Genomic DNA, 13,918 nt, shown 5'->3' with positions numbered 1-13,918 from the left:
CCAAGAAGGTACCTCTTGTCCAGTGGCTGGTGTACATGAATCTAATCTCAGGGTGAAAGGAAAGCAACTGTTTTCCAGGTTCAGTGATCCTTGTGTATGTAAAGTTTGGAATCCAGACATGTAGCCACTTCCCAGTTTGCACTTTTGTGCTTCACTGACATCTGCTGGCTGAAGTAGATGTCACATCAGACTAGTACGCAGCACGTAGACGGTGTCAGAGATAAGCATTTTCTTTGAATTTTCTAAAGTTTATAATACTCTTAAAGGATTTTTTTATTTTTTAAATTCCACCAAATAGTCAACAACTTATATTTAGGCTTAATGTTGAGGTGCATTGAAGAATGTAAGGAGTGTACTGATGAGCCATTGAGTACACCGCACACCACTTTCTACAAACTGAATGTATCATCTTACAACTAAGTAAGGTTTTTGTGCCTCTGTAGAACATAAGCTACATCGAGTAAACTGTGTATGGAAGCATTTGAGTCAGTGGTGCCTCACTGTTGTAATTTAGAATGCTGAGCATCTAGATGTAGCGCTTTTCAACATTTGAAACTAGCTGTGCTTATAGAGGAATGACGATCTAGTAGGTTAGTAGCACCAGTACATGGTTAGCATATGATGTTGGCTCTGGAATGTGGCCTTTAGCATGTTTTTGGCATTAGCTATCATAAGGATACCAACAGTGTGGTATTCTGTTTGTTGGAATGAAAAAAGGGTCTTTTGCACACTTTTGCCATGATTTTTTCATTTTTACATAAGCTTGATGTTTCATGTTGCTCCTTTGATAAAGGAATCATTGTTAGCAGTCATGTGGTCAGTTGCTAACATTCTAGCATGCATTTCTAAGACCACGATTTTACCGGCTTCACCTTCCACAGTCAGCATTGTTACTGCTTATGTTTGTCCTCATCAAAACAGTCTTGACTTGTCCTGTCTTAATTACCTTTCTTTCAAGCTGTCTTTAATCTGCCTGAAGGCAAACTTCTCCTGCCTTTCTGGCAAGTTGTTCTTTGCTTTGTTTTTTTGCTCTTGGTCCATGGTTGTCTTTTGTCTGCTGCACTTGCACCGCGGTGCCTTACAGCACTTAAATCTCTTGATGCAATATGCTTTCATGGGTATCTCAGGTGTGTTTTCTTATTTCCTTTAATAGCTTCGGGATGTTTCCAGTAATCATCATGTCAGAACGGGGTCTTTAGTCAGAAAAGCTCAACTGTCACAACTCATTGCCATTTTGAGGGATGGCAGATACCTTTTCCTTTTTTTTTTTTCCAAGGAAAAAGAGATTTCACCAGGATTTTTGAAATCTCTAGTGCCACAAATGTGAGCAGTCATCTGTGTCACCTCAGAGAGAGAGAGGACCATCATTTTGTGTCTTCCCCCCCCCCCTTTTTCCATGTGATATTTCACATCTCAGCTTTACATTCTAATGACGGTGCTGACAATTATAACCAGCTATGCTAACTGCACTTAGGCATCAAATAATCATCAAATAATCTTGAACATGTATATTTACTAATAATAAACCACCTGTACTTATGTTTGTATGTCTCTCAAGAATAAAGTAATCACTTTTTGGTACCATGAATGTCAGACTTAACCTTCTTTTACAAATGCAGACTGATGATACAACTCTTGTGTAATTAAAAGTGGTGTTAGATGTTACTTTAAAAGCTAAGACAAAGTTCTGCAAGTTGTGTGCAATGTGCAACTCTTCCTTAGCCGTGCATATTCTAACACAATCCTACACTTGTGCTGTAGATGTTTGCAATATTGGCAAATAAATAACCTCTTGATGTTGAGGGTCATCTTGCTGAAAGTATCAGTGCTGGATTAATTTCCCAGCTAAGAGAAATACAGTTTTCATCATTCAGGAGCAACTCACTCCTGTTCTCTCACCACTTCAGCCAGTCTTTTTATTGTCTGGATCAATGCATCACACATCCTAGAGGCTTGGCTTTAATTATCTCTCAAGTGCAACAATACTAAAAAGAATAGTGACAATAAATTAACACTAAGTTTTCTTTCCTTTTTATTAGAGGCAACAGTATTCTTGTAACTTGTACGTTATTGGGGGTTGGGTTGAACTCTTACACAAGATTCCTCAGCCTAATTCCAGCTGACTCTGTGTGTGTGTGTGTGAGTGTGTGTGTGTGTGTGTGTGTGTGTGTGAGTGTGCGCATATGTGTGTGTATGTGCTCCCTGTTTGGACAGGCTCTGAGCCAAGCCATTCCACAGCAAACCCCCATCCTCCCGCTACGGGGCCCAGTGGCAGCTCTTTTTCCCCTCTCGTGTCATTCCCTGTGGGGCACTTCAGATTAACTGTAAACAACCACGCACCCTCCAGACAAACCACATTCCTGATAAGTCCTTGCGTGAGCAATTATTTCCGGGTCGACTTTTTTTTTCCCTCACTTGCCCTTCCCCCGACTCTTTTTCTTTTTTTGGTTTTATTTAGACAAGTGAAAGAACAGCTGTGGTGACCCACGCGTCCGTAAAGAGGATAGCCAAGCATCTCATCTGCTGTTTGTCAACGGGACTTGTGTAGCAAAGATCGCAGGCAGAACAAAAGCAGCAGAGCCAGTTCTCTGTAATGCAATCGGTCTCATGGAAGTTGGCAATAATTCATTTGCTCTTCTCGTAGAGGGTTTTGAAAACAATGGCGGGGGAACAAATGTGGGAACCATTACTTGCCTGAGTCTACCTCGCCGTCTCTCTTTTCATTTGTGGCTAATGTGTGTGAACCATTCCACTTGTTTTTCTAGAAATGTGTAGCTTTTAGAGGAAATGAGACCACAGTGGAACACAGGTTGGGTCAAGATGAAGCTTACTTTGATCTAATGTTGCATTTCACATGTATGCTGTTGTGTTTCGTGACTTGAGCTTCTAAAAGATGGAGGTTTTCTTTTTATTTACAGCTTTAACAAACCTATTCTGATTTAAGGACATGAATCTTGGATGATTCTGAAACACTGAATGTGTATTTCTTCCGCAGATTCAGCGGCTGACAGCCCCCAGCTCTCACCCATGAACTCCAAGGGCCCCCTCTGCCTGTCGCCCTCCTTCCAGATGTCGACCCTGAGCCTGCCAGGCCAGGCCCCGTCACCCCTGCAAAGCCCCATCCTGAGCGAGGTGGGCAGCAATGCCAGGCTAGAGGAGGAGGAGGAGGGCAGGAGGAAGGTACACTATTTACATGCCACCCCTGCCTCACAACCATTTTAAGACTTGTTAGTGTTTGTATAATGGCAGGGAAGTAAAACAACAATCTGGCAGGGCACGGTTTTATTGTTTTTTAATAGTTGATGTGTATTCCATCTCTCTGAAGCTGAAACTAACAGCCTTTTCTCCCCCTCAGCGATATCCCACCGATAAAGCCTACTTCATTGCCAAAGAGATTCTGACCACAGAGAGAACGTACCTGAAGGACCTGGAAGTCATCACTGTGGTGAGTTGACCTTGACCCTGACTGTTCAGGTCACAATAATAATCCTGAATTTATTATTTCCCTCAGATGTGGACAAAAAACTGAGATGTTTGGTGTCACATTAATCATGTTTCCATGTTTTGATGTGCACTTTGTGTTTTTGAATTTGAAGGGTTGATGTATACTGCAAAATTTAAAAAATGCTTGGGAGTTTTTGCCTTTTTATTCTGAAAGGGTGACTGTTCAAAACAATATAAAACTGATGGCGGCGCAGTGGTGCAGTGGTCAGCACTGTCGCTTCACAGCAAGAAGGTTGTGGGTTCCAGCCCCGGCTGCAGCACGGGGTCTTTCTGTGTGGAGTCTCCATGTTCTCCCTGTTCCTGCTGGGTTCTCTCTGGTACTCCAGCTTCCTCCCACAGTCCAAAGACATCAAGAGGGGACGAGGCTGATTGATACTCTAAATTGACTGTAGGTGTGAATGTGAGTGTGAATGGTTGTCTGTCTCTATGTGTTGGCCCTGTGATGGACTGGTGACCTGTCCAGGGTGAACCCCGCCTCTCGCCTTAAAGCTGCTGGGATAGACTCCAGCCCCCCCGCAACCCTTAACTGGATAAGCGGTAGAAAATGGATGGATGGATAAGCTTTGATATTGCAAATCTTAAACTCATGTGACTGACCAGCTGGTTCAGCTGCCGCATCTTCGCAAACATTTTCAAAGAACCCAACAACAACGCACTAAATATCTGTGTGGACTGAAGACTAGACCAAATTATTCCTCTCTCATTATTCCTCAAGACCTCTCCATTTTTTTGCTGGTGGACTGTAGAAGACCTTATGTGTCAATGCTGTTTACGCTCATGTGGATTGTCACTTATACCGTCATCTAGTGATGACAATAGGAATTTTGTAGCCTAGTTAATTTGCTACAAACAAGTTGATGGAAATTAGCCTTATTTGCGCTTTTTCTGATGTTTGCTTAAAATTGTCTTAACAAGTACTGCACACTGAATTCCATTTCATGTTATTAGAATGTAGATTTTTCATGGTTCCTCTTCATCAAGTTTGGTTTTGTGGGACTTAGAAATATTTTTATTTCCCCAGAAATATGAAAATAATTGTTTTTTTTACTCTACTGTTACACTCACAAGTGTCATAACGCATCTGCTGTGGTATGTCTGCCTTTCCTGTGTTTGTTTGCATTTGTAGATGAAGCTCAATTGAATCCTTCCTCAACAGAATAGCTTGAAGAGATCTTGATATGATTAGTCATGTCGTCCTAATTTACTGAGAGGATATGAATGCTTCAACAGTCTCATGAAGACTCTTTCCCACTCCCAGTGGTTTCGCAGTGCTGTGATCAAAGAGAACGCCATGCCTGAAGGTCTGATGACCCTCCTTTTCTCTAACATCGACCCAATATATGAGTTCCACCGAGGCTTCCTCAAGGAGTTAGACCAGAGGCTGGCTCTCTGGTAGGTGCCCCTCAGTGTTTCTGTGTAATTTGAAAAATAAAAAAAGCTCCTGATGAGACAGAAGTGAAGACCAACTGTCTGTCCGCAGGGAGGGACGCTCAAACGCCCATGTCAAAGGGGACTACCAGAGGATTGGTGATGTGATGCTGAGGAACATGTGTGCTCTTAAGGTGAGCAGACTCCCTAATTAAGGTCACCTCCGCTAGCCAATGGTGTCAGTATCCTGTGTGTCACGCCATATTGTTTATTGGTGTCCTCAGGAATTCACCAGCTACTTACAGAAGCATGACGAGGTGTTAACAGAGCTGGAGAAAGCCACCAAGAGGCTGAAGAAGCTAGAAACCGTCTACAAGGAGTTTGAACTGCAGAAGGTCTGCTACCTACCCCTCAACACATTTCTGCTCAAGCCCATCCAGCGCCTCATGCACTACAAGCTCATCCTGGAGAGACTATGCAAGCATTATTCCCCGGCTCACCGCGACCATGACGACTGCAAGGGTGAGTTTTCACCTTGAGTTAATTACAGTGCAGATATTTTTGGTGTGACATATTCATCACGAAAGAGGTGTCAATCTCAAGGGACATCCTCATTAAATACAGTTGCATTACGAATGATAATTCAGGTCACTCCTATCCCACTGTATTTGTGTGAGGTCTCACAATGCCTGATCAACTAAAATCTAAAATGTACTTTGCAAAATCGTCAGAGGTTGATGAATGTGGTTTAGAGGAAAACACTGTCACATGCCCCCTCAGATCTGTACTTTATAAAATCTAAAAACTGATATCTAGAGCTGTAACTGTTAGTGGATGAATTAATTAGTCCATCATAAGAAAAATAACTTCAAATAAATAGCAGGGCTCTTTTATTATCGCTGTAAACTGAATGTCTTTGGCTTTTAGAACTGAAATGCAAAGCAAATAATCAAAAACTAACAGAAAATGAAAATGACGCGTCTCTACTGGTGCAGCTACAGCGCTTCATATAATAAAACGGCTTGCATAAACAGTAAGAGATGAGAGAAATAATTGGGTAGTCCCAAGCTCCTTCCTACCAGACTTGTGAAATGGAATTTCAGACTCTCATCAGTATTAGAAAACATCCATCATACCGGGTCCGATCTAGTATCAGACAGCAAAACCAAAAACCGTTACTGTACAAGAAACCATAAAACCATCCAAATTTAAACTGGTTCCAACTTGATGCTGCACGGAAGTCATAAATATCAACAAAGCCTGTGAGCTAATTGGAGTTGTATGAAAGAATGCTTTGATGACAGGACAAAAGAAATGCTTCTCCGTTTCATTGTCTTTGAGAAGAGACGAAGCTCTCTACAGCTGATCTCTACCCCCCCCCCCCCCAAAAAAAAAAAAAAGATAAATAGCAGAACATGCAAGGAGAAACATGTTTATCTTCTGGGCAGGTATCAGATTAAACTGACTTGACTTGACTTTTCTGGCAAGTGTAGTTATTTATCTCATTCTTCATGTTCCTCACAGCAAAATAGGCTGCAGAACCTCTTTGAGCTGACATTTGTTTTTGTCCTTGAGGGATCAGTTTTGAAATTTTAACAATTTTTTTTCAGCCTCACACATAATGCTGACACGACATCCCCCTTTGTGTTGTACATGATACAATGGGTTTGCTTTTCATTTCAGTAACCATAAAATACATAGAGTTGTGGTCAAAAGACATGCATGGATCACTTGTGTATTGAAAAATTCCGCCTTCTGTGAATAAGATATTGGCATGACAATGACAGAGCACTTTTTCTCAAATTGCCGAGTCACTGTGGTTTTGATATTGCCTCACATATTCCAACAGGCTCGTTGTGTATGAGCACTTCTCTACCGGCAGTCAGTGATGAATTTTGTTTGAAAACACAGCAATTTTATCTTTTTATTTTTTTCATGCAAAGCTAATTTTAAACAATGTGTCACACCTTATCAAACAAGGAAGGATCTACATAGCCTAGGTTGTTCTGGGGAAAACAGACAACAATGGTTAGACCATTTAATGACAAGGATAAGAGCTTTAAAAAAATGTATTACATTACAAATGATCCAGATCTCAAAATGTTACAGAGTTTCAAAAATAAAAATTAGTTAGATTTCTACATGAACTCTTGAGATTTGAAAACTCCTCTGCTCTTTCTTTGTCATCATGTGAGAGAGTTAAGACACTGATTAGTTTTTGTCATCACTATTCTGTCTATCCAGAGGCTCTGAAGGAGGTGGCAGAGATAGCCACGCAGCTCCAGAGCAGTCTCATCCGACTGGAGAACTTCCAGAAACTAACAGAGCTGCAGAGAGACCTGATTGGTATTGAGAATTTGACAGCACCTGGCAGGGTGAGTGCAGTTTCCTATGGCAGCTGGTAGGGGGCGCTGAAGAACTGCTGAACAAAGTGTCTAACAACAACGGTGTGTTTGTAGGAGTTTATTCGAGAGGGTTGTCTGTACAAGCTCACTAAGAAGGGGCTGCAGCAGAGAATGTTCTTCCTGGTCAGTACAAAACTGACACCACTGACAATGTTATTAAAGTTGATCTGTTCTCACACATATTCTGATTGTTCCCGTTCTCCTCTCAGTTCTCAGACATGCTCCTCTACACTAGCAAAGGTGTCACAGCCACCAATCAGTTCAAAGTGCACGGACAACTGCCGCTCCATGGCATGATAGTGAGTATTCTGGTGCTAGTTGTCCCCTCCGACTTCTGTCCCTCGTTAAAAAGACCCCGACATGATGATTCCGTATCAGCTGATCAGTGTGTTGAAAGGGAGGGCCCGGGTCTCCTAACCATGCATGTCTCTGCTTCACTCCTGGCTGCAGCTCATAGTGCTGGATGCACCGGTAAGTTCTCTGAGCTCTGCCAGCATGGATGCCCAAACCCTAGCCTCCTTCTCCTGAGCTTGTGTAGCCAAAGCAGAGTACCAAAACACACACTTAGCAGATGCTTCCTCAAGGGAGAGAACACTTATCAGGCCAAAAGAAACCATGGATTTGTCACCAAAGTCATCAAGTATTTGAGCTGTGCTGTTTTCTCCTGTGAAAACTGATGGGTGTGTTGTTTTGTCTGGGTACTGATAAGAGGACAAACAACTTAACTGGCAGTAAACAACATTGTCCAGTCGCTTCGTGGGAAGAGAGCAGCAGTTTCATTTGGCTGCCTGAATGTCTGTTTTGTGTTTTTCCTCTTATGCGAAGGTCGAGGAAAGTGAAAATGAGTGGTCTGTCCCCCACTGCTTCACCATCTACTCCGCTCAGAGGACCATTGTAGTGGCTGCAAGGTGAGAGAGGGACACACTGGATAACACCCAGTTCGAGTGATGAGTGGTTCTCTGAAATGTGTCACTTTTGCACAATTGTATTTAAATTATTGTCTGTGACTCAGTTCTGTTGAAGACAATACTCTGAGACACTGCCATGTAAACAACATTTTTTTAAACAATCCTAACCTGAATAAGGTCATAGTTGGAGGAAGCACTGATCAGATTACATGATCGAGGTGCATTTTAGACGAGCGCATACCCTCACCGCACTATGAGATCCTAAAGGAATTTTTACATGAGTTTTGCAACATGTATGGGAGTGACATTGCTTTATGATGCGTGGTCCTGCTTCCAGCGAGTGTTACAAAGGTTTTAGGTCAAACTCCAGGAGAAAACTCGAATGTAGAATGTACGAATGTAGAGAAGCAAAGGTGTGTTTTCAGTGACTCGTAGGACTTTGATCTGTGGCATGTAAACATGAATATTAATACAATATTCTATAAGAAGCTGTTTTTTTCTATTCAGTTTATTTAGAATAAGGTCATTAGTCAAATTATCGCTGTCCGTGTACCTATAGCTACTCGGTGAACAACAGGATACTAATGTCGAGAATAAACAAGTTATTTCCTCCTCTGAAATGAAACATACATTCGGTCCATGGCTGTTTTATTTTTATATATATATATATATATATATATATATATATATATATATATATATATATATATATATACATATATATATATATATATATATATATACATATAAGATCTCCATTATTGAATATAAAACAAAAGTATACGTACAGTGCTGGTTTTGGTTATAAAGGATGGCTAAACCCTGGAAAAAGTGAGACGATTGTAAGAATAGAAGAGAGAAATTAAAAGAGGGTTTATTTTGTCTTTGCTTATTTTTGCGTCACATAAACAGGAAATTTGTTGTCAGCCCTTCATCTTATTGGTTGTTGGCACAAATTTGATCATAAAAATTAGTGAAATTTCTTTAACTTGATGATGATGAACAGATTATCTGTTAATGGCACCTTATCTGCTGATAGGTTGGCAGCAGTAAACAAGGCGAATATCAACCACATACCAATGTATGACTGATAAATCCATACGTCTCTATGCATTTCATCGCAGATGTCCGTTCCTTCGATTCCAGCTCTGACTGCCTAATACTTGTGTAATTTAAGCTGTGTGTGGTTTCAGCTCTAAAGTGGAGATGGGCAAGTGGATTGAGGATCTCAACATGGCTATTGACATGGCCAAGACGTCACAAGACAAGACCAGCATCTTCCTGGATGCTGGTCTTGGCGACCGCTCCAACAGTAAGTGCTTCTCCTTCTCTCAAAATGATGACCAATGAAGATGAACAGTAACTAGAGCAGGAAACGGGGGGTTTTCTGGCTACTTCATCCTCTCTGGCTGAGTTAGAAAGTGCCTATCAGTCATCAGAATGTGCCGTTGATCCCTTTCCTCCACACAACTTCCTGTACCCCTCCTCCTCCTCCTCCTCTTCCCTTCCCCCACCTTCCACAGGATCGTCCGATGAGGTTTCTCTGGAGCAGGAGTCGGAGGATGACATGAACTCCTCCCGCACTTCACTGGATAAGCAGACACACCACCGTGCCAACACAACCATGCATGTGTGCTGGCACCGCAACACCAGCGTGTCTATGTCTGATCACAGCCTGGCTGTGGAGGTACTCCTCCTCTGCCCACATGACAACACACACACACACACACACACACACACATTGAATTTAGGGCATTTACACACGGAGAGTTGGGGAAACACCTTCCATCATCCCTTTCAGGTTCCACCTTTTTGTTTTGATCCTTTCATCCTCCTCATGTTCCTCTTCATCCACCTGCAGCCTGCTGATTTCCTGTCTTTCTACATTCACTGGAGTGTTTTGTTGTTGTTGTTTTTTGCATGTCCTTTGATCACTTATTCCTCGTTTCTTTTGCATGTAGGAAAAGTTCCCTCATGATTTTCACTAATATTTTCACTCAGCAGACCTGGAGGATTTCCTAGCTGGTCTTTCTCTTTTCGTTATCTGCCTCTGGAAGCTAACGTGCTAACACTTCCTTTTCCTCCTCTGTCTCCGTCTTCTTCTCTTCCTGGTGGCCTCTTCACTTTCTCAGTCTTCGGCTCTCCAGCTGTCTCACCAGAGCTCCCTCCTCGCTATCTACTCGGGCAGGGCCAAAGACCAAACACCATCACACATGTTTGCTGGTACCGAAACCAGAATCTCGCTCTCACTGATTACCTGCGCATGATCCAGGTACTAGAACCACGGACCACAGCAGATCAGAAGTCACGCTCATGTGTGTATAGACAGGAAACGCACAATGCCGAGACTTACATTGCATCTGAGAACTGTGATGAAACCATCCTGAGTGACACCGAAGCATACGCAGCTACTTACTCATGTACAAATCAATAGTGTTACAATCCAGAGTTTTACTGTTGGACTGAAGTGGTCTAAAGCCTAATGTTTCACATTACAGTTTTAAACCTTTAATCCCAACGAATCAAACACACAAGACTAAAATGAACGATTTGCATGTTTAATGTTCATTTCATAAACAGACTAACCTTGTGTGATTGTGGATCCTCTGTGGTTCTGCTCAAATTAATCTATCCGCATACACGAAGCAGTTGGTAAATCTACAAATACAAGAAATGAAGTGTAAATAGTGAATTATTTAGCTGTTGGATGCAGCACAATAAAAAGATTATACACAAAATTTCACAATATCAAAATGATACATTTTATTATAGATATTTTATGTTCATTTCAAACTTCCTACTTCTTGTAAATGACCCCTGGCAGCCCACCTGCTTTACCCTCAAGGCAAATTAGTTGGCCGCTACCCACAGTGAAGGGTTCTCTCATCTGGTCATTCTCGATGCAGAAGACTGAAAACTCCTGTGAAAAACCTGTCCACCTGAAAAACTACTCTTGATTTACAAACATACGAAGAAATGCTTTATTTTTTTTAACACTTTTTTTTTTAATCTATGCATCACGCATGGAAAGCAAAAACATTTAAGCTTCTGAAATGAAACAATCCTGGAATTCCATCCATTTGTCTTCTGGTGTGAGATGTAGTGAGCTTTAAATCCTCATGATCAACAGCCAATAAATTATTGAAGGATTGATAGAAGGAATTCTGTCACCGTGATGTGTTGCACCTCTTTTTATAGTGACATGTTAGATGTGATGGTCAAGGCTTTGAGAGCCTGGCCTGTCCTGGATAAAAGCTCCATGAGAGATGCTTGAGTGTTGGTGTGATGCAGAGTGTGTGACAGCTCTTGAGAAACCCCAGTTACCTTCCATGTGATCAGTGGAATATTTTACAAGCGTGAGATCACACACACAAACACAATGACATGTTCCCATCCCTGCAGAACCAGCTGTCCGGTTACCTTCTGAGGAAGTTCAAGAACAGCAATGGCTGGCAGAAACTCTGGGTGGTCTTCACCAACTTCTGCTTGTTCTTCTACAAGACTCACCAGGTTCATACACACTTCTGTACCTTCTTTTATTATTACCTCTGCTGCTACGCCAAACCGGTCACTGAAGTGGAAGGGTGTGCTGTTTACAGGACGACTTCCCGCTGGCTAGTTTGCCGCTGCTTGGCTACACCGTCAGCACCCCCGAGGAGTCTGACAGCATTCACAAGGAGTACGTCTTCAAACTGCAGTTCAAGTCTCACGTTTACTTTTTCCGGGCAGAGAGCGAATACACCTTTGAGAGGTGGGTGCATCTTTTCATCTGGTCCACATGTCAGCTGAATTTCGTGTAGAAAGTTTCACTGCTAACGTGTCTCCTCTTCCAGATGGATGGAGGTGATCAAAAGTGCGGCCAGCACCACGGGCCGGATGAGCCTGCTCATACCCAAAGGAGGTCCCGTGGCGATGAACGGAAACTGAATCAAACACCTGGAGGCTGGGCCTCCGGGACGTCACAAAGACTTGCATCACATCTCCTGTGCTCAGTGTTATTTTCAGCTTTGGACGATAGGCAGAGAGTGATTGACGCTGCCAGTCGAAGTGTTAACATGAATTGTAATGGTCTGTGCATTTTTCTTGATTAATGATGTAAATGATAACGTTTATATTAGGGTACAGGATTAAAGGGAGACGTGTACGCTATGCTGAGTTTGCGAATGTGTAGCATCCACTCACACAGACTGACTCTGTTCAATGGGACCAAGAGGACATTCAGTCTCCCCTCAGTGCGGCTGACTGACTGAGTCTTTGTTGGCGACCGTATGGTGCTACTGCTGGAGGATGGACAGTATGTGGGCAATGAAGGCGCTCCAGATAGCTTTTGGATAAAATATCCAACTCTCTTCATCCTTCTTTGATAGGGTCGGAGATGTGGGAGATGAAGGAGAGCAGAAGGTTCATGACATGTCGACATGAGAGTAGACGTTTTGAGGAACATTGGATCTTTTGAGCGATTCTTTGCTGCTGTCAGGACACAAAGTATTTGGCAAAGTGCATCTTTCTAAAGGTACGAAGAATATATGAACTCTTATTATAAGCAGTATTTATTACAGGATCTGTAACAGTGGCTGATCAGTCTGGATGCTGTAGTTGCGTAACTGAAGGATGAAATGCTCAAAAGGGAGCTGATTAGCTAGGCAGCATCATGGTGACTTCGGTGCTACATTTCTCTCTTTAATATCAAATATAATCATTTCTTCTGTTTTTATGTTGCATAGATGAGGAAATACTATGCTAAAAAAAGCCTGGAGGACACATGTGGAGGTAACTGTACATGGTATTATAATGTCTTGATGCGTGTCCAGCTCTTCTAGCCAGATGGGAGCTGACGTCTGAGCTAACAGGCACCGATGACACTCGGTTGTTTAGAGTGCTATGTGGCATTATTTGGTATATATTTTGATGAAGACTGGAATCTTTTGTGTGTGTGTGTGTGTGCGTGCGCGTGTGTGTGTGTGTGTGTGTGGCAAAGCCAACTGTGTAGTCCCGGGCTATACACTTGCCCTGCCTCTGGAGCTGTAACCTTCACTAGGTGATGATAGAGGTGAAACTCAAGGACTGACTCTGTTGCACGGAAACCTTCAGTGTGTTAGTCTTATTTATTGTGTAGCATGTCATGGGGTCCGTGCTCCTGAATACTCTCATGTAGCCTCCATCTTATTCCTTTGAAAACTCATCCAATAAAAGTGCATTAGATTGATTGACTGTGTGTGGCAGTTGTTTTACCATCTGTTTACTGCAGTTGAACCAGAGGACGTCTCTCAAGCGGACTCACAGTGGTGGACTGCTTCACTAAGGCTTTGTTGAAATTTGCTTCATCTTTCATCAAGAGAGCTTTTAGTCATTCACACGTTGTTCCATGTCATGCGCCGTCATGCAGTTTTTACAGCAGCACTTGTGATTTTTGGCCTAAAAAAAAAAACAAAAAACACAAAACAAAAATATCTGTATCAAATATGAGACTCCATCCTGAGGTTATTTTATTTTAGTCACTGTTGCATCATCAGGAAGGGTTCAAACATCAGATAATGGTCTCATACATCGATAAGTTCCTTGAGACTTCTTGTTTCCTTTAATTTGGCGGAACCATAGGATTCACCAGGTGTTACGTGGAAACAAAATCTACAGGCCCAATAAAGTATCAGAAATATGCAGTGAATCACTTCAAAATGTCCTTCCTAATTTATTTTTTAATAAATGAATCAGGCGGCACCATGACCCTGTGTG

At 42.2% G+C, this 13,918-nt stretch overlaps 1 protein-coding gene across 4 annotated transcripts in view; it reads left to right on the top strand.

Annotated features, from left to right (window-relative positions):
- farp2 (FERM, RhoGEF and pleckstrin domain protein 2) overlaps positions 1-13,385 on the top strand; it is a 32,228-nt gene extending 18,843 nt beyond the window's left edge. The window contains exons 15-29 of one of the 4 annotated variants that reach the window (XM_086225107.1): positions 2,996-3,180; positions 3,356-3,445; positions 4,763-4,896; positions 4,985-5,066; positions 5,157-5,394; positions 7,117-7,247; positions 7,332-7,400; positions 7,487-7,576; positions 7,728-7,748; positions 8,103-8,185; positions 9,379-9,497; positions 9,709-9,872; positions 11,588-11,695; positions 11,785-11,936; positions 12,019-13,385. In XM_086225107.1, the coding sequence (XP_086081233.1) occupies positions 2,996-3,180; positions 3,356-3,445; positions 4,763-4,896; positions 4,985-5,066; positions 5,157-5,394; positions 7,117-7,247; positions 7,332-7,400; positions 7,487-7,576; positions 7,728-7,748; positions 8,103-8,185; positions 9,379-9,497; positions 9,709-9,872; positions 11,588-11,695; positions 11,785-11,936; positions 12,019-12,112 (1,760 nt within the window). In that variant the 3' untranslated portion in view covers positions 12,113-13,385. Of the gene's footprint in view, positions 1-2,995; positions 3,181-3,355; positions 3,446-4,762; positions 4,897-4,984; positions 5,067-5,156; positions 5,395-7,116; positions 7,248-7,331; positions 7,401-7,486; positions 7,577-7,727; positions 7,749-8,102; positions 8,186-9,378; positions 9,498-9,708; positions 9,873-10,317; positions 10,458-11,587; positions 11,696-11,784; positions 11,937-12,018 lie in introns of all 4 variants that reach the window. The other 3 variants (XM_086225109.1, XM_086225111.1, XM_086225108.1) reach the window with 3 other exon arrangements.
- Positions 13,386-13,918: the final 533 nt, after the last annotated feature.

This window comes from Aulostomus chinensis, chromosome 14 (genome assembly GCF_037954235.1).
Source record: "Aulostomus chinensis isolate RoL2024-O1b breed Wild chromosome 14, RoL_Achi_v1.0, whole genome shotgun sequence".
Taxonomy (NCBI): Eukaryota; Metazoa; Chordata; class Actinopteri; order Syngnathiformes; family Aulostomidae; genus Aulostomus; species Aulostomus chinensis.
The sequence above is the reverse complement of the archived record's forward strand: the minus strand, read 5'-3'. Positions and strand labels throughout refer to the sequence as shown.